Below are 27,383 nucleotides of genomic sequence, written 5' to 3'. Positions count from 1 at the left end.
TAAAAAGGGGAGAATGGTCATTATTTTACTCATACTCCTAGACCCTATGGTTCACTGAACACCAAAAATATTTCCACTAAAAACGATATCGATGGAAAATTTGCTATTTCCTCTTTTTTATTATTTTTCAATTGAGTTTTGTGATTTAAAATTAATTAACGACCAATATCGTTTGTGGATTTGAGAGATAAATTATGGTTGACAATTTTATTTTGAAAGTTACTTCTACCTCTGAGACTTTTTAGAAATATTAAATAAGGGGAGCTGGGGTAGAATTAGGCAGTGGGATATTACTCTTTGCCTAAGGAGAAATATTGAGCAAACATATTCAGAGCAAATACCTCTCTCCCTATTCTTTGGAATATTTATCACCCTAATTCATGAATTTTTTCATACGCACCGAAAATTTATATTTCCTAAATAATTCTGCTCCGGTCTCCCCTAGAGGTCTACAGATTCTTTGGAATTTTACAATATGATTAGAAAGGAGGAGAGTGGGGCAAAATGTGACAAAACGATTTTTTTAACGAACTTTTAAAGATATGATAGATTTCTCTTCCAATCATATTCCTTTATACTGAAAAAGTCGTTTTTGTATTTTCAAAAATACTGTGGAAAATATTAAAACGCATATTGATTGGGCTACGCTTTATATTCGTTTTCATATAGAAAAAATGTCATGTTGACATATATTCCTTTTCTTAAGTAATAACCTTCCCGATTTAAGAGCTCTCTCCGGTTGAGTTTTTTTCTGTACCGATTCGAAGATAGATCTAACGGAGTTAACACACTAGAAAATTTCACATTAAAGTTAAAGTGAAAAATTGCTCATTAAAACTTCTAGAACCACTCGAAATCGCTGATTTAGTCAGGACACATTGCTAGAATTGCTCAATGTCACGATGGCACACGGGTTGTCAGATGAGTGTTTTTGTTTTTGCAGCATTTCAGTCGTTTGAGCAAAAATGTGCGATTTTAGTGAAGAAGAGGAAGTTTTCCTCCTGTACTCTACTTTTATGTCGTGCGAAAGGATCCTCTAAGTAAGAAAAAGGAGATTGTGGGCGAGAGATAGGCGACCTTCACATGTCGTTGAAATTCTCCGGATGACTTCGGAAAAATTTAAAGAGCTGCTTCAAATCGTAGGGCTTTATTTTCAAAAGAAGACTACGAAAATGAGGGAGCCAATATCACCCAAATCGCAACTGAGATGTGAGTTCTGGCGATTGGTGACTCAATGTGTCGCAAAAGGCCTGAAAACCATCAGATCGGCTGCCTCTTTTTTTGCATTCCCGGCAATTGTAATCCCAAATGACGGATTCCTTATGCACAGCCATAATTATTTCGGCCACCGTCTCATTTGACCACGAAATCGTATAAGTTTATGAAGGAAAATAAAATGTAGATCGAACACATTTTTGTTTAGCTTTTTTCTTACTTATTCTCTGCCCCGATCTTGTTCAAGGTCTTTTGTCCTTTCTCCATCTCGTGCGCGATAAATAGTAGTTATTAGCACTACTTTTTATCACAATTTAATCACGAGAAAATTGTAGTGCAAAAACTATCCAAGTGACAGCAATCAAGTAGTACCTGATGAAAATTTAATGAGCAAATTTTGCTCATAAATTTGCTCAATTCTCATTAATTTTCTCATTAATTATCAGTCGTATTTATGCTATTTTAATCTATTTAAACCAATTTTTGTGACTCGAGTCTACTTTTTTATCACTAAATAAATCGATTTCTAAAAGCGCTTGACGACAATTGCACATTAGGACACAATATCAGCAACAATTAATGTGAATCACATTAAAAAGCAGTTGGAAGCTCGAACGTTTAAACTGACGATTTACACGAAAGTAAGCAAGTTTATCAAAAGGACATTTATTTTAATGAAACCGCAAGGCAAACATTCTGCCATCCTGAAATTACACAAAACTAAACAAAAGTTTAGTGAGTATGTGAACTTACACTTTAGGCTTCCGGTAGATCTTTGAATGAGTTTGGGCTGGCTTTGCAATGTCTGCCTCCGTTCAGAAATAACCTTTCGAAGAGAAGAGACAAAGCCACTCCAAAGCCAAGCCAAATCTATTCGAAAATCTACCAGAAGCCTAAAGTGCAAGTTTACGTATTTGTCGCTTTAGCGCTGATTGTTCTGCTATTTCGAAGTTCGGTATTTTGGCACTTCAATCGTCAACAATGTCAACAACAGTGTGTAAACGTTTGGTGGAAATGTGATTCTTAGTGAAGTTTTGTGGAATTTCGGGATAGCAGAACGTTTCAATAGCAACTTTATAAAAATAAATGTCCTTTTCATGAACTTGCTCACTTTGTGTAACTCGTCGGTTTAAACGTTCGAAATTCCAACACGCTTTTAGGTAAGTTCTCTAGGACTTACCTTCGAATCGGCAAATGAAAACCTCAACCGGTTACTACTGGTTATTACTGAATGAGAGGTCTTTGTCTCTTCGAAAGCTTATTACTGAACGGAGCCATTATGGGTCCGTTCAGTAATAATATTCTGTTATTTTAAAATTCCTCTTTAGGACCTGTTTAACCTTTCAATATTGAAAATTTTAAGATTTTTTATTTAAATATATAAATTTAAAATATTTATTTTTTGAATTTAGAATATTTATTTTAAATTTAAAATATTTATTTTTTAAATTTAGGGGAAGGTTTTCAAGCTTCGCACATATTGTGGCTTAGAACACTTCATATTTTTCGCATATTCCTTTAATGAATCTGGCCTAATTTTTTTTTTCAAGAAATGTGTGACCTAAATCTGGCTATTAAAATAATATTGCCACTATGTCAGATTCATTACAGGAATATAGAAAAAATATGAAGTGTTCGAAGCCAAAGTGTGTGCAATGCAAAGCCATAAGCCTTCCCCTACAACGATTTTTTTTTTAATTTTAGGCATTAGAATATTTTTGTTTATATCTAAATTATGCCCAACGCACAATAATTTTTATTTAGTAAACATGTTTTTGACATTTCAATGAGAGTTAGTGAGATCTAGATCTAGTCATCTCTCTCATTCTCATGGGATATTTTAAAAACATGTTTACAAACAAAACTTGTTGTGCGCTGGTTATTAAGGGTAATAGTTGCATAATCTTGAGTTCAATTTTGCATAACTCTAACTTCAAATTATATCGGTTGCTTTTTCGTCCTGACTTTGATTGATTTTGAGAACCAAGCCCATATTCAAATCTTCAACGACTTTCCCACAGTTAATATTTTGCCATTATTTTGTATTTTTAGCATATAATGCCTAATTTAATTAGGGAATGTAGAAATATTCGGTCAAAATGGATAAAAAAAAATTAATAGATTTTCTTAATTCTTTTGATTCACATAATGAAATTAAATTCCAATGTCTCATGATTTGCCGGGTATTTGTGCGTAGAATTGAACTTGAATTCTCTTGAGTGAGTTTTTGTTGTTTATATGGCCGGGTTGGATTATGGTGTGGTGTTGAAGAAAAGGCACAGACTAATGATGAAGGCAGCAGGGGAGAACAAAAAAATAAAAAAATAAAAAATAAAAAAAAAAGTTAAAAAGACACTGGAAATAAGAGAAAAGAGAAGCCAGAGCCGCATAACATCAGAAAATTGTGCAGCAACACAACCTTGCTTCATCTTAATGTTTTGTGGGTATATTCTTGGAACGGGCTTTTACAATGTGCCAGCAACGATTTTATCTTAGCTTTTCGTTCCACTTTAATTACAATGGAAAAGAAGGATTGAACTATGTTGGAGGTTAAGTTTTCAGTATATTCAGGTTTCTAAAATGGGGGGAGGGGGTATGGGGTCATCTTAAAGGAAGAACACATTTTATGTTTAACCCTTAATGACTTAAAACTTTGGTCAAAGATGTCTCAGCAAAAGTGTATGTCTTTTATTTCTTGTTCAAGTAATCCAACTTGTGTTAATCCTGTATTGTATAGTAATGTAATTTCTTAAATTTTTATATTCTACTCACGCTTTTGTTTGTGATGTTTAAATACAATATGAGAATAAGTAACAACACATTTTCTTTTCATATCCGTTGAAGGTGCTACAACCTGTTTTCATGTCACAATTCTTCATGTTCTTACGTCTCTTAAGTGTCTCTACCTCGCAATTTTATATAAATATATATATTTACATATATGTATATATATATATATATATATATATATATATAACTAATATTATATATATATTTCTCAAAGGGGTCGTTGTGATTTCTTTTTGGCTATATGAATTGAGCTGAGAAGTAAGGTATACCCCCATAAAGGATTCAAATTCTCATGACGTCTTTTTTTCTCGCATTTCTTTGTTACGTGAATAAAACCTTCAGACATATAAAAATTCAAACCAATACGACACTACACAGAAACCCCCAAAGAATAACCCATCAATTTCATAGTTAAATAATACAGTGGTAGTGTTTGTGAATCATATATGTAGCACTATTGAGAAATATCTTACATGGTATCTTAAGGGTGTTTTCTGTCCCATGTGTCTCATCCCAAGTGTGAAGTGGTTTATGTAAAATTTGAGAGAAGGTAAAAGCTTTTCTAAATACGGAATTCTCTTCAAAATTTTATATGACTCGAAAACTTTAGCCTCCAAGAAAAAAAGGGAGACAGCTGAGAAGGACTTATGGTTTAAAAAAAGGACATTTTACAACTACGCTCTTTTATACACAACCATAAACTTGATATAACATAGATAAAAAAAAAATAAAATAAAAAATTATGATGCGTATACATACTCAGACGTAATAACCAATATTCCTCCGTATGTATGCATTGAGCTTATGTTTATTTCTTTCAAGTTTCTTTCATTTCATACCTTGAATTCTCTTTGTGCAACAGAAACTATCTTGAGGTATTGGTTTTTGGTTGAATTTTTAAGAAAATGTGCACAAATGAAGGATGAAGTAATAGAAAAATGAAACGCATGCCTAATACAAGGCTACAAAGGTTCTTTGGGTTACCAGCCTGCAATAGCAAATACCATTTCTCCTTAACGCTGTTATCTTCAAACCTACTTTTATGATTTTACAAACTTGTATACACTCTACTTGGTTAAGGGTTAGAACACAAAATTAATAGTTGGTAAAAAAAGTGAAATTTTTATCTTTTTTTTTATAAAGTCGTGAAATTTTTGAGAAATAGGAATGTTTAATCTTCTAAATAAATTCCAAAATTAACAATTGTCGGTTAGGGTGAAGTGGGGCCAGTGGGGCACCTTTAAATTGGGGCATTTTTAACATAAGGCTTTTTTCTCTTATTTTTAAATGGAATAATAATGTAATGCAGCTTTCCAATTCGTTTATGGGCTATATTATATCATGGTATGATCCAGTTCCTCTTGAAAATAGAAGAAAAAAGCCTAAATTGAAAGGTGCCCCAATTAGGTGAGCCATTCAGAACTCAGGCCAATGTAAAATAAGCCACACCTTCAAGGAGAATTTTGTTTCCATTAATCTCATTTGAAATTTTGTAAAGTTGGGTAAAGTGATATAAGTTGGACATAGTGTTACAAATTGGACAATTCGCCGGAACAAGTTGGACATGGCTTTTTTCTCGATAAATACAGTACAAAATTTGTTTACAAGCGCAAGGAACCAAATTATAAAACTAAAGCATTAAAAATATACAAATAAAAATGAAGTACTAAATTTATCAAGACAAAAAGCCCTGTCCAAATTGTACCTGTCCAACTTGTACCACTGTCCAACTTGTACCACTTTACCCTATGTTACTCCTAACGTGTTTTGTGAAATTTTTCACTTCTAAACAAGGCTCAACTCTGAAGTACTGTTTTTTTCATACTGAAGGTATGCCGCGGTGCATGAGACTGCTCCTCGATATATAACCTACTGACCGCTTCAACGGTACAAAGCTTCGGACAAATTTTAAATAGATATATCAGAGTCTTTAATTAATTTAGCCAAAGCTCTAGGTACTGTCTTATCGTGCTTTTTGACAGAACATCCCTCATGACACTAACATGATCTAAGAATCGTTCCCAATTTCCTATATACCGAGGACAGTAGAACATCATATGTTCATGTATGTATTGCAGGTTTCACATAACGGAGAATTACTAATATTAATTCTAAACAAGTTATAATTAACTCTTGTGTCATTGCTTGCAATTCGACATGACAAAAAGATTACAGATTTACTCAGTCGCCCACCACCCTTAACCCTTTAAGGACGATTAGAACACCGGTGTCCCATAAAGAAAATAATTTTTTCTGACTACCTAGTTATTTTTTCTTAAGTTTGTACGTAATTACAAAGTAGAAGGTTGAAGGAATCTAGGATATTTTTTGCAAGTCCACGGCTATTTGCTATATAGTAAATATTTAAGCTTAAAAATTACGAATTTTTAAATTCTCATATTAAAAATTGATTTTAAATATTTTTTATACTTCCAATTTTTTTTAAGCAAAACAGTTTTGGTTACAGAAACTACAATACTCAAACATAATATTTTTCATTAGAGCGAAATTTATCATTCATTGATATTATCAGAAAAAATTATTTTAATTTTTCGGCTACTTTTGTCCCTATCGTTCATAGACACAAAAAATACACCAAATGAGACTCTGTTGGATTTTCTAAGGCTAGATGTAAGACCTTTTACTGATTTTGTTTATCGGTTTCATTTTTATTGCTAATTTTCGGTCAGCGAAAACTGTCTCGTCGTTAAAGGGTTAAACCACGCATGTAGGGACACTTGGTAATATAGAATGACAGTATCTGCCAAGATCCCCAACATCCCAGACTTCCTGCCTGATTCTGCAAGAGGAGTAAAACCGTAAGAGTGAATTCTGGCATCACGCATCGTCACTCTACTATGAGGACACAAATCCTCGATCCTAAGCAAATCCTTCAACAGATTCGTTTGAACTCGTAACGCACGATAAAGAAAACGATCCACAATGTAAACGAACCTCAACTCCAAAGGAAGGATACCTGAAAGCACCTCTATCGAACCCCTAGCAACTAGGCATTGAACTTAAAAATATCCTTAGCGCCTTCTACTGAACTTTGTAATTGCAAATTGCATATTAAAACTAAAAAAAACACTGATTTTTATTTTTACATAAATTGGACTTATTTTTTCCCATTTCCTTACTGAATTCTTTATTGGATAAGGATCTCTCTACAAGTCTCTACCGTTTATACTACTTATGAATTCACAAAGTTTTCGGTCTCTAAAGTCAAAGATCTAATTAAAGTAATTTAAGTATTTATAACTACTTCATGTTTATAACTGTTCCAATTCCCCCTAAAATTTGAAGATTATCTGGTTAGCTTGCCTTGCTTAATGGACAATAAGTTTAAATTCAATTTCGTTATGACGTACAGTATTCTGACGTCACTGTTGTCTAAACATCTTCAATCTCCTTTACATTTTACACATTGGATTTTTTTATATTCTAACATAAACATAATGACTTCTTTATAAGAATTGTTCAAATGGAGTTTTTAATTCTTGTTTACTTATCAGTAGACTTACCAAAGAAAAAGTACATTGCACTCTGTATTCTGTATTATGTGAGTAGAAACTAATATTTAAAATTTGCTTACCTTTCTCAAAAAAAATCTACTCTTTAGCGGTAATAAGTAGGGACTTCCAATCACTGGATAACTCAATTGGCCGGAAACACGTCCCTGAATTATGAAGATTTCCGATTTGCTGTTGAACTTCAACCTCAAAATTTCAACTCTACAAATAGGGGGAGGCTTTGATCGTTCGCACATACGCTACCTTCAGACACTTCATATTTCTCCCATATTCCTTTATGAATCTCACATATGGCTATATATTGTAATAGCTAACCTTAAATCCCATCCTTCCTGAAAAAATTGAGAGTCTAATCCTTTTTTCCTAGTTTCAGGAAACAAAAAATAAAAACAGGTCCAAAACTGTAATTTTGCTGTGCAATATTTCATACGATTGTGCAGAATTAATATCACTTTTCTGAAAAACTACTATCACAAAGGGTAGAAGGGTTATTAGGAATCAGATTTATGTAAAAATCTTTTAGGCTGAACAGGCACTTTTTGTGGGTGGAACAAAATTCACAAACTTGACTCAGATTCATCGATCGCACATAGAAGACTGCTTCTTTCAGATATTTTCCAGGAAACTTCATTTTAGATACGATCCCTCATATTCACATCTATTGTAATCTACCGATTTGATCCACCACTAAAAAGGAAAACTTAAAAATCGTAAAGTTGATAAACAAGAAGTAATTTGACTCAAATAGGCTGCAGTTGAGTAATTATTAAGCAATTTTGCATTTCTTTGATATAAAAATATTTTTCAAGCTTGCACAAACTGAATGTGCAATGAAAGAATCACATCTGCAATAAGCTCATACAGTATACAACTGGTTTTTTGACAATCTTTGACATAACCTCACTATTGTGTTGTTTTGCATGACAAAGAAAAGAAATTGTCCGTGAGAAGCTGTTTTGTGAAAATTTTAGCTTGTTCACCTGCTGAAGCTCAATATCTGTGCTAAATCCCGATTCCTGCAGCTGCAGGAACAGAGAAATCTTCAATGATGCGCATTCAAACGTTTTTGTGCATATCCGGCTCCGTGGAGGAATGGTGGAATCTTGTGTGGTCTTCTCGCTTGCAGAGTTTTAGTCAATTTTTAGCTTTAAAAACTTATTGATTCGTGTAAATTTGGTGATATTTGGACTTTTTAAGAAAGTATTCATCAGATTTAACCGTTTCCGGAGTGAAATTCTCGTAGAACCAATCAAAAAAATGGTTTTTAATGTCAATAAAACATCTCTCAGAAAAGTTCCAAAAAAGTGATATTAAAATGTTTTATTCTATATAAAAATGGTTTAATCAAGTAGATTAGAGTTCCCTTTAAACAATGATGTGCAACTTTTAGTGTCCGGTGCAAAATTTACGGTGAAAATGGGGTGTTCAATGATGGCGTGAATCGTGTGCGATAATAGAAACTTGATTCATCTATCGGATAAATCGCCATTAAATTTTCATTTTCCTCTGGAGGAAAATCTGAGGATTTCCTGGAATTTTGTTTGGTGGGATTATAAACCTTATAAGTAAGACATTTTTTTGGCATAGTTGGAGAATCCATACAGTTTGCATGGTAGTCAGAAAAAATCACTGAACTTGAACATCATTTTTGTATGCGAAAGTTCAAAGCCTCCCCCTATAGCCGTGATTCTAATACGCAAGAATCTCCAGAAAAAAAAATGAGAAGAAACCATAGAGGTTGAAGAGTTAATAAATATGTGTTTTCGTGCATATATGGAAGATGAACATATATAAAACGTGATACTGGGATTGTGTGTCTTGTATAGTTTCATCTCAAGAAATTCTCTACTGCTACGCAAAATCCTTGCAGACGCTTTGTTGCCACATTGTAAGCTGTAATACTTCAGTATATACCTTCTTAGCCTTCTTATCATCTTAATAACTGAGATAGGTGATTGATTATATTTCTCTATTTATTTATTACGATCTTGTAGTGTTCATGTGTCTGTGTGTATGTGTGTGTTTTCTTCTGTTTATGTGAAATGAAATTGAAATTAGAGATAGAAGAAGCAACACAAAGCATAGAAGACTTCTTACGTACTTTCAACTGCACTCTTTGATAGAGTGAATCCTCCTTATGTTCATTCTAGTGGAATTATTTCGCATATGATAGTGACAGTTCTATATTTATGATATAACCATTTGAGAATCAAGTCAAAGGAGAAAAAAAATAGTTATAGCCTGTCTATATTGATTCATTTGATATTACATAAGATATCGTAGTTTTTTTTTCTTTTATCTCAAATGGTGAAAGAAAAGTCTTCTATTTCTGGCAGATGCCTCAAAGATGAGGAAACAGAATTTCAAGTCAGAGAGATCACACAGAGACTGTGAGAGATGAGTTTCTTCATCTTGGGCCAATGGATGATGAAAAATTTTTATATTAGACTTTTTTTGTGTATATGCGAAACCTCTCTAAATTAGTGAGTTCTCTTAATCCCTCCCAAGTTTCCTCTATAAAAATCTCTTTCTCTTTTTCTTTGTGTTGTTTCGGTAAAAATTTTATTTTAGAGATACCTCGAGACCCATGCAAACACTAAAGGCATAGAGATAACAAAAAAAGAAAGAGACACCCCTCATACCTTTTGTAGATTAGGATAGGTCTTGTTACCTGTGAACCACTATTCAATCATCTATATTTCCCAAAAGGTCCCACTTCAGGTTTATGAACAGGTTTTCCATATTGCGACAAGGCCAGGGACTATTGAGGAGGTAACAATTTTTGAGTCCTTCAGTATACCTCTAATGGATCCTGGAAGAAACATCCTCTATCATGCTTAGTGATGTTTAATTACACGATTTTATTACTAGGCTCGTAGAGAGTAAACATTACAATATTTGGAATGTTTAAAACTAAGAATTCCAGACATTCATTCCCCTTATTACGTTATGCTAAAGGAATACTTTTTGAATTTAATGCCTTCGCCATACCTTTTAGCTCGATATAATTTTATGAAGTCAAATTTCGCGTCCCTTTCTTTCTTAAGAAATTTGCATGAGTCTATCCCATTTTTTCCGCTTCAAAATTGGACTGGACTATATTTAATTTCATGTGACGTTCGTAAAAAGAAGAAGAGTGTGAAAGAGTGGGATAGACATATACAAAATTTTAAAGAAAGAAAAGGATGTGAATTTTGACTATGAAATTTTCCTGATCTAAAGGTGTGCCGGAACCATAAAGTTTTTTAAAACGTTTTTCGAATTTTGTTTTAAAGACCCGACGAATATCGATTTTGTAATTTTAGATACTAAATTTAGAGTTGTCTTATAGAAAAGAATAAATAAGGTTCTCCCTTGTTTTTTTTTCTCTACAGGTTAAGGTGAAATATTCATTCTGATTTCTGTAATTAATTATTATTTTTTTTATTTTCTAACATATGCTTCGATTTGGAAAGGACTTATTTTAAAATCCGTTTTATAAAACTATAGAGGATATTACAAAGAGAAATCTGAGGTCTAAAGAAGACTTTAAATTGTTTTATACTTACTGGCATACTAAACTTATAGGATCCTGAAGGATTGCACTAAAGAGGCTAAAGATATCCAAGATTATTGTGGCCATTTACACCGCCGCATTAAATTGAGATTGAATTGTCCCAAAATCCGATTATAGGACAGTTTAATCTCATTCTAATGCGGCGGTATAAATAGCCTCATTGATAGTTCCCTATCAGAATTGTATGTATATTGCCTATTTTGTTTAAAAATCGAATACACGAACGAACTCAAACGAGATTTTACCTCGTTACTTTTTGTATGTAATGAAGCTAGTTCCATCTTATTCACTAAAAGACAAGAAAGTATCTTAGATAAATGGAAAATTATGTGTCTCAAGCGCAAGAAGATTGTAATTTATGAATTCGTCCTAATAATCTGTTTTTGTTAAAATGAAATTGTGACATCTCTATCTGGTTTGAAGTCACCTGCCGCAACTTGTTGGGGCTCCTTCTGACGAGGGTCCATTTGGATTTCAAATTTACTTTCAATGACGAAAATTAACAGTAGTAAAAGGACATGTTTTAATATTAAGATTAAGATTTGTGTATTTGTATTTGACTGAACTCTGCGTGTCGAAACTTATTTCCTATACCAACCTCTCTTTTTTAGGCGGTTCATTTTGTCAATGCATTGGCATTACTTTTCCATTCATTCCCTGGACGAATTCGAGACAATTACAGCAGCTGAAAAATCTGCAGCTGCTCAGTCTTGAACCCGAGACCTCACAGTCATATCCACTGATCCACTGAGGCCTCCAAAAGGACATGTTTTAGTCTTATTTTTAATTTTTCTGTTTAATTTATGTTTCTATATTTAATTAGGGCACTCAATGGGTCAAGTGGTAGAGCACTCGCTCTATGATGCAAGTGTTCCGGGTTCGAATCCCCTTTAGGTTACCAGGAATTTTTCTGGCGTTAAATGTGTTCGGATTGCATCCAGTGAGCTTCACTGCACTTGATTCCACGGGAATGGGACTGACAACCCCATCCCGTACAAGAAAAATAATAATAATGCATGTCTAGAAATCCCCTTGTGGGAAGGCCTAGTTCCTTCATGGAATTTTGTGCCAGCATTATTATTTATTTATTAAGTTTAAAATTTATTGAGCACTCGTAAAATTCAAAGAATCCCAGTACACCTTTAACTGCAAACAAAGTCACACTTCTTAAAATTTGGAATATATTTTAAAATGATTATTTAATGACTTGAGACTGACAACCTCATGCCGTACAAGAAAAAGTAATGCATGTCTAGAAATCCCCTTGCGGGAAGGGCTTGTTCCTTCATGAAATGTTTTGCCAGCATTATTATTATTATTATTATTATTATAATTATATTTAATTAATTTTAAATTTCCAGAAATCTAATTTCCGCTTAGAGAGCGCGATCAGCCTTTTGGCTAGACTCTAACCTTACAAAAAAACCCACTTACACCCCTGCGCTAGGTTTCTGCCATTGTTAACATAAAATACAAATTTGTAAGATCAAATGTTTCAAAGATTACACAGCTATTGAAGAAGCATTTCTACCGTTTGGCTTCGGAAGATGGTCATAAACAATAAGACAGCGGCCGACGCATGGGAGGGTGGGAAATGTGGAGTTTGAATAAATTATTATTATCATCATCATCGTTTTCTAACGCTTATCACTATTGCAGTCGCGGGCCTATGACATTCACTTTAGCAGCCCACGCTTGTCGATCCTTCGCCAGTTCAGGAAGATATTCGGGTTCGGTCTCAATACGCTCCATTTTTTGATTTTTTGATTCATGACCTTGTTCTAGGTCATGGCGAAGCCTCCTCACAATACCTTGCACAGCTTTTCTGGGGAATTATTATTATTTAAATAATCTTCAAACATTTTTGAAACTGGTTAATTCAGTCCACCATTATTCGTTGAACAGACATACGGTTTAAAGTGAGAGAAGGCATATCGGCTTACCTCATCAGAGTCCTATTAAGCCGTTTCTCGGCTTAAGCTGTAAGTCTGTTTAGGGCATTACCCTAACTGCCGCGGGGTAATCCGCTTGTTTAGAAAATTAGGACTTGTTTGTTCAGATACTTTATGACATCTCAAATTCTAGATCTTTGATGATTTTAAAATAAAATTTAAGATTCTGTAGTTCTATTACTTGGCTTAAATTACGTGTAAATTAATGTCTTGTATAAAAGCTAAATATTTTAATGTTTATCATCAAGTAGGTAAATATTTGGAAAAAATTATTTTTTGAGCCTTTTGGAGAATGCAGGCTGACATTCCTTAAAATTGCAACCTAAAGATATACTCTTCCGGAATAAAGCATATTCGTTTAGTATTGATTAAGGATGTTATGTGCAGATTGAACTTGTGACCAGTGCTGGGTTTATTCTTACTAATGAAGCCGTGTATCTAACATTCGAACTAGCTTTTGGTTTTAGGCTTAAAATGTTTATGTTAGGTTTATCAGATTAACGAATGATCGCTTGATACAGTTAATCCAAAATCAAGTATTTTGAAGTTAATTCAAATCCTTTTGGGTAAAGTTCACTTAATTCGGCCCTGGTATCTGGCAAAGTGTAAATTGTCGGCCATGGATGAGAATATGAGTGTGTATTGGTGTTCGAGGTAGAGCATAGCTGAGCATGTGTGAGTGGGCATGAGAAGCAAACTGGGAGAGGTCTCACCAATTCCACGGAGAGCTTTTTCTTTAGTCGTGTCGCAGCAGTGGCAAAGGAATAAACTTTTCATGTGTTTTGTATATGGGATATTTTGTGCATTATCCTGACAGATAGAGAGAGAGAGGAGTGAATTTTTTTTCTTATACCTATAGTGTTTCTTATTCCTTTGACAATTTCCTTTTTTTTTGTGGATATCACCAATTGAAGCATAATTTACGACAGGAGTTTTTCCTTCCCAGTATTCTAAGGATCTCTTAGTTTTTTTTTTAATGTGAATTTTCTCTCAGTGATGTGAATAATGGTTGCAGTTTAGAGAGGATTACTTTTATAGCTGCCCGGCCTGTGACTATAGAATATGGATTTACAGTATAAAAATAAAATTAAAATAAAAAAAGAGAGATAGTGAAATAAGCTGACTTGATGAAAATAGGAGAGTAACTGCAGATGTTCACAAAGTGATCCAAGTTCAGAGGAGACCGATGAAAGGAAAAATGAACCAATGTGCAATATTATAGAGATAACAGAAAATTACTAACACTCAATGGAAAGCAATAGAAGTTATAGAGTTGTTGATAGTGCAAAAAAGTGTCTTGAAGTGAGTGGAAAAAATGCTGAGGTAAAAAGTACCGCAACAAGAGGATTAAACTTTGGAGAGTTTATGATTTTCGCGAGTTAGTTAGTTTTTTTTATTTCTTCAAATTCCTGTCAATGTGACGTTATTGAAAGTTTAATAGAGAAAGGGCACACGTGTAAATTTATGAGAGATTTCAGAGGAAACTAATAAAGTTACAAAAGTGAGGTTAAAAGCAATAGTATACAGGATTAAGGATAAATCCAAGGAAGAAAACAGCGAAAATTCACAGGAAAAAAAATTCTTCATCACGGATTTATTTAATTTAAATGGATATTGCACGAAAAAGGTAATGCCCAACCCACAATCTCTAAGTTAAAATATGTGCGAAAGTTTTCCTGTTTTTTTTTTTCTTTAGGAGCTATGTTACACCTTTCCCAGACAATAGAGAGTGCGTAAAGTCTTACAATTGCGTATGCATGGTATTTTTGTGACAAAGAATAGCGTGAATTTCTCTGTCGACACTTTAAAATGTTTTATGGCAGAAAACAAAACCTCCAAAAGCAAAAAAAAAAGAACACAGTTGTGGAAAGTTGGGAAATTTAAGAAATTTACTCGAAATATTTCCCTGTAAAAGTTCGTCCATCTGTTTCGTTCAAAGAAACTAAACATAATGTAGGGTATGGGAGCGAATGAGTGAGCATAAAAGACCCAAGGAGAGACCCTATATATATATGTGAGACGCTGGTTTCATTGTCCCCCTCGATGTTCGGGTTTTTCTTTGTCTGCTCGAAGTCTACAGCATTGGCTGTCGTCCTGCTTCTTGGTTCAGAGCTCTATACACAACTTTCGGTGTTCAAACTGACTTCACACAAAAAAAAAATAAAATAAAATTAAATTATTCCCCAAAATCCCAAATGCTATAAAAATATATGTAGTTTGATTTGAAAATATATATAGTATTGGTACCTTTTATTTTTTTGCTTCTTCAAACCAATCAATTTACTTCTTCTTTTTTTTTAAACTGAACTTGAGCCGGTCTCAGAAATGAAAACAGTTCTCTCAATTTATTCTCTTTTGTAAATTTATACAATCTCTCACCATAGAGTCTCCTCTCTCTTTTTATATGAAATAATAAAAAGAACATACATATGGCTAAAGCCACTGAATTCAGTTGAATTGCAAGAGAATTGATGTATGGTGTGAAAGAGAGAGGTTGAATTAGGAAACTTTGACATGCACACAGGCAAGAGGCACTAAAAAATGTATAAGAGAACCCAAGTATTAAGAGGTTCCAATTCGTTTGGTTGCGACGTGGTTGGAAGAGTTCGGGAACGGTATACGGAGTATTAAGCACTTTGTGTCATTTTAAAAATTAAAGTTTGTCTTAAAGCGTTTGGTTCAATCAGGAAAACATCATTGGTTCCTTGGCTAAATTTTAACAGCTAAAAATGTGAATTTAGATGTAATAATTCTCTTTTCTAGGGTGCAGTGCCCTCTAGTGGAAGTTCATGATATTTTTACTGATAGTCTGGTTATTTTAATTGAGAAGACGAACATATCTTTATTATTAATCGCTCCTTCATTTCCTCTTTCGATTCAAATCTTACTAAGTTTCATTATATGGGCTTCATACCTAAGGTTCAGCCGGTTTAGCCATATGGCTTAACTGTTCTAATTTCTTAACAATCACGATTTTTTGGAAAAATTTAACTTAGAATTGGATTATTAAAGATAAATTACCTATTAGGTTCTCAAAAAAACAACAAAATTACTCGCTATTTAGGGGTTTGAGACTTTTGGGAACTGGGCTAAACTTTTAGTCTGAAGACCTCTTTAGACTGTAGATCTAGCTCATTTCCTGAATATCGTAAAATCCTAATTAAAAAACAATTTAAGTGGTTCTTCAAAATCTAGTGAAACATTTGCCTTTCATATCTAATCTTATGTTAAAATTAAACTTAAGCCATATATCTAAACTTTAAATCTGAAGCCCGTAATTATATTAAATTGATCACATTGTCTTCAATCAATGAGCCTAAATTGTCCAACACAGCATTACATCTAGAGATCTCTACTGAAAGTTCAGCACTGTATCTTATTTTTCATGAGATCTATAAAAAAAACAATGTTCAATAAAATGTATTATAAGGAGACTCCGATGAAGGGCCCCTCTAGCATGTTCCGGTGTTAGGTCTGTAGGCTTAGTTCTACATTGTGTCTTTGGTTTATCCTTCGAAGACCAATAGGTCACCGGTTACCGTATAGTTCTCAAAGAGTTAATTTGTTTGCGTTTACTGCATTGTCTGTTATTCAAAATATATTTCAGAAATGAATATGTCTCGGTACTTCTCCCTGAACTAGATTGCTTAGCCCTTTAAGGAAGGGAGGATTGCAAATTGAGGGTTAGAAAAATCTTGTTTTTACTAAATTTGTAAAGAAAAGTACAACTTTAGATGATCGTTAGATGCACGATTGGGTTACCTGTCCAATTGTCCTTAAAAATCCCCTTTCTTCTTATTTTAGGCCAGTCTTCTTTAATCTTTAAAAAATACATAAATCTCATGAAATATTAAGAGAAATAGGCTGAGAATGTACTTTCTTATTTATCAGGATTACTATAATCGTATCGAAATTTTCATTCGTTTTATCCTTGTATTTGAACACGGGCTATTGTTTCGTACTCTTTTTTTTGGGTCAGTTGCTGTAAATATTGCATAGACTTAACGTAGATGCGAGTGTCTTTGTCCTCTGTGGGTGACTTTGACCCCCTCCTGTTCGTAAGCTTTTGCTTAATTCTAACACTTAATGATGGTCTTTACCGATCCGATCTACCATGTCTAATCGGTGAGGAGCATTCTTAAACATTAGAATTAAAGAAAAGCTTATAAACAGTAGGGGGTCAAAGTCACTCACGAAGGGCACAGTTATCCGCATCTACGATAAGTAAAAATCCTAGTTTAGAGACTTGGTTTTTTACTATTACTTTTATTCTTTTTCTTTAACCGGACGAATTAACATTTTCGGATCTATTTAAAGATTATTTATAACTAAGATTGTAAAGAATCTCAGCTAAAAGACACACTTCAATTTTCATAGTTTTTTGAAAAAATCATTTCTAATATCATTAAACTTCTTTAAGCCAAATTTTAATAAAGTTGACCCCTAGACGAAAAGTGGTTAGTTTACCCTAAACTTCCACTCTCTACATACTATGGACTTTTATTTGGATTCTCGTTGGCATATGTGTATATGAATGGGGAAGAATGAGACAGTGACGCTTTTATATCATTCACGACCCTGAACGTACACTAAACTTGTGTACGTATACTCAATTCATTAATTTCCTCTTCTTTTACATGAGAATTATTGTGCAAGTATGGGTTGATGTTCTATCCCATGGAATTGAAACCAAACATAAAGAGTATGTTTAGTGAGGTGTGAGATTTTTTGGTTAAGTATATTGAAAATATAGTTTACAAGAAAATCTGATATTTCTAATAGTCACAAGATTATATTACTAATTTAACATGAATCCTTTGCTGTTCTTGCCACATTTTCACAAAGTACTTACAGAAACAAAGAAAATAAAGGATTTATTTCATAATGTATTCTCGTTTAATAAAACTTCAAAGGAAACCACTACTGTTGAGTCTTTAGTATTTGACACTATAAGTAAAGCTGAGTAATTAAATAATGTGAAAAGGGTTGGTCGTTTATATAGGGTTCATTTATCATGCAATTTGCATGTCTTCTATATACACAGGAGTGGTTTACCTCGCATGAAATGCAAAGTACAAGTTTTACCCTAGAAAGTTGTACATATGAGCTCATCCTCCAAGAAGTTGGGCACACGTGTTTCAAACTTAGATACAAACCAACTAGTTTATTATATTTGCAAACTTATATAGCAAAAACGTGAAAGTTATCTGGAAAATATGAGTTGTTGTTTCAGAAACTTTAGGAACAACAAGCATCCTTTATACCATTATTCTAAGTTTTTTTTACGAGTTTTACGGATTTCAGGATTTTCTGCAATAGATCTTAATTCTAAAAGTTTAAATAATTTTAATGAAACTTATGCAAGTTAAATACTTTTGGAATGTTTTAGTTTATACGTGATATTCTACAGCTGACGTGAAGATACGATGATTTGTGCTGTGATTCAATGTGTATAGAGTGATTCACGAGGACGGAAATATTAACCTAAAATTATGGCGGTTAGAAATGTCGGAGGCAGCAAAAATCCCGAATGTTCAAAATTCCGAAAGCCAAAATCCCGAAAACCAAAATTCCGAAAGCCAAAATCTCGAACGCCAAAATCCCGAAAGGGTCAAAATTCCGAATTTGGCTTTAATGATTCTGACCGGGACCCAGAAATGTCACTATCTGACTAATTTTTTTGACTCCTTGAATCATGATTCTGAGCCCTTATGAAGGTTTTCGAATATTTTGGGTCTTCGAAGTGCGGCGAATAGAATCGTTTTTTGAATTTTTGAAAATTTCTTTTTCCATAAGATTGATTTTACGGATTAAGATTTCATTCAAATTTTATTAAGACTAAGATTTATTTCAAATTTCCGTGAGATTTTATCCAAAATCCAAATATTGGCAAGAAATTTAAATTGTGTAATAAAATATCATACCCAAAATCTTACGGTTATACCCAAAAAACATAGCGTAGAGTAGTTTCATTCTTGCATTACTCACAAAAATATACACTTCTTACGATAATTAATAATTATCTAGGAATTGTGCTGTATATTCTCAGGTAGCCTATACCCAAGAGAGGTTAATGGGGTCTAGTCGGAATATGGTTTATAATGTTTTTTTTTTTGCGTAAAACTATCCCACGTCCAGAATTTCGGATATTTTTAAAGAATATCGAGTCTTAAATGGTTTTAAATGAATAATTTCCGAAATGCTATAAGAAGTCTCAAGTAGGGTAAGATGGAGTAATTTGGAATCTTGTCTATTTTGGAATACTTGATATTTTCTCACTGTTTCAGATAATCAAAGTGACAAAGAAAACCACGAAGAACTACAAGACTTTACATTCGAGAGCACTTTTTCGTTGTTGTTTCCTTTATCCATCTAAAACTGTTGGGAAATCGCAAAGATCCAAATCAGACATGAATCCAAACTACCCTATTTTATACTGGCTTCAAACCTAATGCTTAGCCATATGGCTTAACTGGTCTAAACTCTTACCAATCACGATTTTTGGAAAAATTTAACTTAGGGTTGTATTGTTAAAGATGAAAAACCTATTAGGTTCTCCGAAAGCAATACAATTGTTCGCTATTTAGGATTTTGAGACCTTCGCGAACTGGGCTAAACCTCTAGTCTGGAGACCGCTTTACCCTATGTATAGTCACATAACATTAATCTCCTACAAAATTTTGCCCTTGTCGAAAATCATAAATCGATATCAATAACAAGTTTTTGCAATCTTAATACATAAAAGTTGAGCACCTGCTGAGAACCCTTAGAACTCAGGCTTATTGGCATGATTGGAAAATGTGATATCAGAAAATTGTATGTTCAATGGGAATGTCATAAAATTGAGTAACGACGACAACGAAATAATAACTTTTAGTAGACATAAACTTTGAGATAAAGTTCTTAACAACTAAAAACTATTGTACTAACTGTAATTAATTATAAATATTCCAAAAATGTAAGCTATTTTTTGAAGAAACTTCTACATTATGTATTCTTTTATAAACCAAAACTACCAAAGAAAGTGGTTATGTTAAATTAGTAAGGAAGCTAATTTTAGGTTAAGTGGCTCATTTGAATCACTTCAAAGAAAAACGAAATCAAAATTTATTAAATATACAGACTTTCAAATTCTCTCAATTTTAAATATTTCTTCGGCAATTTGTTTTTGATCGTTGAATGTATGGGAAATAAGTCTCCACCCTGCAATTTATGAATGAATTGACGATGGTGATTGAAATTGAATGTTCAAGAGTGTGAGAAAAGGTGAAGGGAGTGAATCAGTATTTGTGACTAATTTTCCTGCAAGAGAGGTGACGACTTTTTTTTTTTAACCATTTCGGTTCTTGAGTCACACACTAAAAATGCAGGAGAAGACTGTGGTACGCAGACTTACAATTGTATTTTTTTTCTTTTGATTTTTTTTAAGTGTGAGCTTGAGATTTTCTTTGTCTGGTTGAATTTCAAGTATTATTTCCCATGTGGATGAAATAATCAAAATTCGGCAAGTACGTGGTCTTTCTTGGGCAAAAATCTTTATAAATTCCAAATGACAAAGTCTTTATGGGCCCGTCTCAAATTTTTTTTGAGTATATCTTATATACTTCTAAGGTTGAGATAATTAAAGCTTTGGAAAATCATGTGTGATTATATTTTATCGTTCAGCCCTGTGTGGTTAGTTTGGCAATAGGAGTGGCAAATTATTTTTTGTCTTTAATGGGCTTTGTTTTGAATGAGAATGTCGTTATTTTCCATTGTGCTGAAGACCTGTCTATATAGTTTTTAGGTAATGGATCAAAGTATTGTGGTCTGGTTAAATGAAGACCAAAATACATTAACCTTATGTCGTTTAGAAAATGTTACTCTTTGACATTATTTCAAACTTATATTGCAGGCGCATTAATCTCAATTAATGGTGTACAACATATTATTAAAATATAGATTGCTATTCAAGAAAGGGGTAATATTTGATTGATTGAATATTTAAAACTCGAAATACATAGCAATTACATACTTTGTAAACTGACATATAGGAAATATTTTAGAAATATTTTTTTTTTACAATAAATAGATTTTGATCAATAGACAAAACAATTTAAAGGGAAATCGATATTTTAGACCATAGAAAATTGAAAAAAAATTATGATAAAAGATAAAGTAAGTAAATTTTTGTATTTGAAAACACAATACCGGTTTTTTGCTTTTCTGTTGGGGAGACCAGTAGGGGAAAATACTCTCCCTTCGAATGATCATGCCTTCGAATAATGTGAATTTCTTTAATTTTACCTAAGAGACCTTCACATGATTATCGCATAATAATTTATCAATAATTAATAATAAGCTGACAAATATTTAATTGAAATGTTTAAGTTTCTTACGAAAAATAAAAGAATATTCACATTATTCAAAGGCATGAACGTTCGCAGGGAGAGTACATTCCCCTATTGATAAGTCGGCGGCGGCCGCAGTTTTTTAAAAATAAAAATTGATTTATTAATGAATTTTTGAAATAGTGACTGGTAAAACTAAAAGGATAACTGGGGATCCATTAAAAGTATAAACGGGTTATACAGTATGTAAAGGAGAATTTCCACCGTTTGCCTCTAGAGGTTGGTCACGAACGCTAAGACGGCGGTGGACTCCGTTTCTGTAAATTGTTGCGCTTTTAAAGCATTTGTGATGAAAAATACAGTGGCGGCCATAATAGTAGAATCAGCTCCGCAAAGACCACTATTTTACCATGAGCATTTTTGTTTATTCCAATTTGTTGAAATAATTTTGACATAGAAATGTTCAAATAATTACCTTACGTTAAATAAGTGTTGTTTGGCCGCTAGAGGTCTCTATTTTTCACAGAATACATCAATAGTGCAATTTGGTTTGAACAACACAATAAGACCACTTTTATTTAAATTAAAGAATGTGGCCTATAAATCAAATAACCAGAAATGATAGTTTTCCAGTTTTTTTTTGCCGAACTGAATTTCACTATTGACGTATTCTGTGTAAAATAGAGACCTCTAGCGGCCAAAACAACCCTTATTCTACTATTCTAATAATTTGAAGATTTCTACTGCAGAATTATATCAACAAATTGGGGAAAAAACACATAAGTTAAAAAAAAATATAGGTTTTGATTCTATTATTTTGGCCGCCAGTGGTTAAATTCAAGCCATTAATCGGAAAAGTTTTTTAGAAAAATGTTTACATAGATTTTTAAATTAATTTTTGGAACTTTTCTGTGGTACAAGTTCAGGATGTGACGTGATTCGCTCTTTTTTTATCTTAAAAACATTTATTTACAATTTTAATTTATCTTCTTATTCTATATCTCAGAAAGATATAATCTTTCTGTTTTTGACACTTATTTAACTACAATAGGTGTCAAAAGTTTGTTGCCTCATGTGTGTTCTTGAATCCAGGTGCAAAAAAATAATAGAAAAAATACTTTTAAATTTTTTTTCTGTTTGCAAACTAGTTGCCTATAATTCGTAGATCTTATTTAGGGGGCTACTTTGAGCTGTAGGGCTATATTGTTATACGATTTTTTCGCATATTTCTAAAGGAAACTGAAGAAATTTAAAGAAGAATCACGTCACGGTATTTAACCATTTTCCGTTTATTTCTTGATGTTCTAGAGGTCAAAAGGTGAGAGATACCAATTTCCGATTTTCAGTGACCCTTCACAATTTTCTTTTAAATCAAAAAGTAGTATTGCCAAAAATTATAATTAAATCAATAAAAATCTGAAAAACGTTTGTCTAAATGAAAATAAAGAACCTTGAAAACCATCAATTTTTATGCTCTAAAGATAGATCTCGTATTCAGACTGTCTCAATGTGTGGTCAAAAGTTGTTTCCGATCACTGAGAAAAAAAAAGAATCAATAGATCTGCTTTTTTCGAGGAAATACTAATATAAATATAGTCTTTTAAGTGATTGTTTACTGGTATTTGTATATATTTTAGCCAATTCTGAGGTTTTTCCATCAAGTGTATTCCCATGCCAAGGTCATGTTGTGTAATTATAATAATTATGTTGCAATAAATGACGGCACACTTTTGAAAGAGAAAAAAAAAACGTAGCCGTGAAACGTATTTCTGTGTGGATGTACGTAATTTTGAGTGCACACGTAACACAATATGCCATAAGTCTTGAAGTTAACTTGAATCATTGCCTCGTGGTATGGGCAAATGGCCCCTAAAGCAAAAGAAGTGGAGGCCTAGGAAGAAGATAGATGGTTAATTTATTGAAAGAAATGCTAAACATAAGTGAAAAGGAGAAGTAGCATAAAAATTCCACCTTCATTGTTTAGTGGACGTTTGAAGTTTTTAATGAGTGTTTGGCCTTCATAAAATTGTTTAAAGAAGCATCGATGAAGATAACAAAGATCTCAGCACTATCTGTGTCAAGAAATTTTTTTTTTTTTGAAAAATTTAACAAAAAACCTCTAGAAGTGTTGAATTAGAAGAATAGATTTTTTTTAAGTGAAAAAAAATCACTAGTTTTCTACGATGAAACGGATAGAACAAATAGTTGTAGTTTTAATTGTCAAAAGAACCATTGTATTCTGAAATTTCCTCTTCTAAATAATACACTTCTCGCAAAGTATACTTAATTTTCTGGAGAATGTTCTCAGGAGAGAAGCCACCGTGAAAATTCTCATGGGAAAACTATTGTACAATGGCTGGAAGGGGGGAAAAGAATGATCAGGCTGATAAGAAGTTTTTGAGGGCGAGAGGAACAGGTGAAAATTGCATGGATGGGTCAATGCTACAAACCTAAAAGCCGACTCTGGAAAATGCTTATTTCGACCGACGACCGATTTTATAATGAGCTTTTGCATAACTGCAACAAACTTGACATACATTCGACCGTTTTTTTTTCTTTAAACCATATTTTCTACTACTGCTTAAACATATGTATGTGTGTTTGGGGGATTTATGTGGCCACTGTGTCTCCCCCCAAACATATTGTTTGCCGATGTCGTCATCGTTTCTCTCGCTTTTTATGTGTCTGAAATGGCAATAAGAGGCACAACAATTTGAGATATTGAAATTCTAAGATCATGACCGCAAAAAAGTGTCTTTATTGCAAAAGTCTCACATGGGAGACAACAAAGACCTAAATCATCATATTTCGTGCAAATCGTTAATTTACATTCGCTAGTTTTTTTAAACATTTTTTTATCGCTTAAAATATAAATAGCAACTCAAATAGTGAAGAGGCTTTCAAATTTCCGTCTACGAGTTTTAGTTTTTTGCCAATGACCTTCCTTATGTTTCTTACGTTCGCGGATACGTTTCTTTTTTAGCGGTATGCAAAGTAGTAATTATAGATGGAAGAAGCAGATGAGGATGTACTTTGAATTTGGCTTATAGACAAAAAATATTACTTCTGGATTAGGGGTCATACTTCAGCTAATTAATGGCAATGGCCGCAAAGCTTGTATGTATACATATAACGTCTTTATTAATTTAGACATTAGAACTGAGCTATTTCTATTTTTTATATATATTTCAGACATTTCGGTCAGGTGTCTAGACTAAAATTTAATTTCAATGTGATTTTGTTTTAAATCTTGAATAATTTTTCAAGTTTCAGCCTCGATACGTCGGTATTCCTTTTATGCTGTCTACACACTATGGAGGATGGTATTTTCTACTATCTTTTGAGGCAGTAGAATTTAAAGACACGATTTGTAGAAAATACCATCCAAATTTTTCTCGGTGTAGAAGCAATTTTCGGTAAAAAAAAATGCCCTTTTTTAAATTCTGACGTTTTTGCCTGCAAAGATAGGGGAAATTTTCTTCAAAGAAGCATTTTTAGAAAAAAAAATTCTACTAGTGTGTAGAAGGCATTAACACAATCCATTTAAATTTATTGTAAATATATTTTAAAAAGTTCGACGCCGAAGAATATAAAATTATTCCTGAAATAAATTTAAGGAATATAAATAAGTAGATGGAAAATTACACCTATTTCACTCAACAAGATTTTTAGGGGATTAAAACCTATTCATAAAGATACTAAGTTTAGGGTAAGTGTGGCAAATTTCGGCATAGTTGCATGCAAGAGCAAAAGTTTCAAGTTTGAAATGTATATGCTTAATACAAATTGATTTTTTTATTACTTCTTCTTAAAGAGTGTTGCTTGGAATCTTATAGGCAGTATATCATCCGCATTTGTTCTAAAATCATTCATAATACATCTTAAAATGAATAAAAATGTAGACATAGGGTAGAGTCAGTACTTTTTCGCCAGTAAGCACTTTTTCGCCATCTGCAAATAAAATCACTTTTTCAGGGAATTATGAGCTCATGGAACTACGAAATGACTATTACTTCGTAACCTCTAGTCCAACGGATCAGAAAACCATAACTGGTGCTCCACCGACTAGATTATTTGCAAGTTAATTGAAGAAATTGTCGACAAGGTGAACAGTCACCAAAAAAATATGGAGTTTTTAATAAACTTGTCAACGCTCAGACAAATTGTCTTGCAATATTTTATGTTTTTGCAGTACAGTATTTGATATTTTTTCACTGAAAGTCACTTTGTTATTAACTAAGCTTCGCTCTAATATCATTATTTAATAATGTTTTCCAAAAAAATAAAGAAATACGGATGTGGTGAATAGGGCTTACTTTTTTCGGTTGTGTAAGTACTTTTCGCCACTCATTTTTCCAAGCATTTTACAAATGGCGCACCTCGCGGAATTTAGTTGAAACAGACGTAATTGTCAATTGATTTTTGTCGCAAACAAAAAATGTGCAAAAAATCATTCGAAATTACTCTAATAATTGTCTAATATAGGTGTTAAATAAGAAAAGTACTGTGCAATGTACTTTTGCGGGTTTTCGAAAGCTGCTGTTTCTTAAAAATCAATTAAAAACAAGTGGCGAAAAAGTGCTTACACAGTGGCGGAAAAGTGTTTACAAAGTGGCGAAAAGTACTGAAACATGCATTGTTGCAGGAAATGTATTTTTTCAACTAGATGCCCAAAAATTCCTGGAAAGTCTCCTGGTTCATTTGAGAGACAATGCTTCAAAGCACTTGTACAGAAAATTTCTTTTTATTTCGACAAAAATTGTAAGAATTACAAGGGTACAAAACCTTAAGGTGGCGAAAAGGGCTTACTCTACCCTAGCTTTGGTTGCTTATTTCGGCCAACTTCATTCCTTGCTTGCCCTTTCGGAAATTTTCCAAAGTCTTTTTCATATCATCTCGTTCGTCGAAGCGACATGTTTTGTTATTTTTTTGGCATTGTAAACTGTCTAGATCTAGAGTATGCAAAAACTAAAAATTCATGGAAATTCTAGAAACAAAAAGTGGCCGAAATTTGGTACACTTAATGTTTCGAAATCGTACATTAAAATATATCCAAAAATACATATTTCATAATGTTCGCCAAAATAATACAAGAACTACGAGCAAATTTGCTTAAGTTGCGGTGCAATATCTGCAAAATTTTTAAAAGGAAAAGTGAAAAATAGCTTCACTTTTTATTAGGCTTGATGAGCTCCTGAATAAAATTAATAATATTGAGTCAAGGTCCTTAAAAGAAGTCCAGGAATCATTGGATTTCTAAGATTTTGAGAACTTCCTGAATTTACCTTTCTATGTGATTTCATGAACGTTGTGAATTTAAGCGAAATACATATACGTTATGTCTTTTTATTCTAAGCGTCTTAATTTTTAATAAAAATTCTATTATCACTTGTCTTTTTCTCGATCCGTCGATTCAAACTTTCAAAACTTTTCTAAGCTATTCAATCTTAATCAATACTGGATAACCGTATAAGGACCAGTGGGATACCGATGAGCCAAAAAATCGTTTTTGAGTCACCGGTTCTTCAGTAATACTTGAAGAGGACACCATTTAACCCTTTTTTTTAAATACAACCGTAAAAATAATACAAATGAGAGTCACTGTTGTGTATGATAATATAAAAGAAATTGTCACCTAAACTATATTTAAGATACATACCAAAATTAAACAAAAAAAAAAAACAAAATCTGAATATTGGACTCGTATTTACGATATCACAAGGTATAAGATTTCTAAAAAGAAAATCAAGATTACCTGATTTATGGGAAAGTAACCGAGGATCAAAAGTCAATATCTCGAAACATCAAGTTGTTTGCGGTCGAAACAGTAAGACGACCATGTACAGTACAATTGCGTACGTTCGAAACTTTAGATTCCCAAATTTATAATAATAAATTGTAAAAGTCAATATGAAAAGCTCTAATGGCTTCAGACCTGAGGTTTAACAGCAAAGTCTAATTTCGATTATTTCAATCGCAGGCAGGATTTTAGAAGGATTTTTGACTA

At 32.9% G+C, this 27,383-nt stretch overlaps 1 protein-coding gene across 3 annotated transcripts in view; it reads left to right on the top strand.

Annotated features, from left to right (window-relative positions):
• LOC129807224 (protein gustavus) overlaps nt 1-27,383 on the top strand; it is a 121,211-nt gene that overhangs the window by 73,303 nt on the left and 20,525 nt on the right. The window contains exons 1-2 of one of the 3 annotated variants that reach the window (XM_055856340.1): nt 13,775-13,879; nt 14,041-14,673. The exons of the other annotated variants lie outside the window; for them this stretch is intronic. Of the exons in view, the coding sequence (XP_055712315.1) occupies nt 14,654-14,673 (20 nt within the window). The 5' untranslated portion in view covers nt 13,775-13,879; nt 14,041-14,653. Of the gene's footprint in view, nt 1-13,774; nt 13,880-14,040; nt 14,674-27,383 lie in introns of those variants that run through there. 3 annotated transcript variants of the gene reach the window in all.

This window comes from Phlebotomus papatasi, chromosome 3 (genome assembly GCF_024763615.1).
Source record: "Phlebotomus papatasi isolate M1 chromosome 3, Ppap_2.1, whole genome shotgun sequence".
Classification (NCBI taxonomy): Eukaryota; Metazoa; Arthropoda; class Insecta; order Diptera; family Psychodidae; genus Phlebotomus; species Phlebotomus papatasi.
The sequence above is the reverse complement of the archived record's forward strand: the minus strand, read 5'-3'. Positions and strand labels throughout refer to the sequence as shown.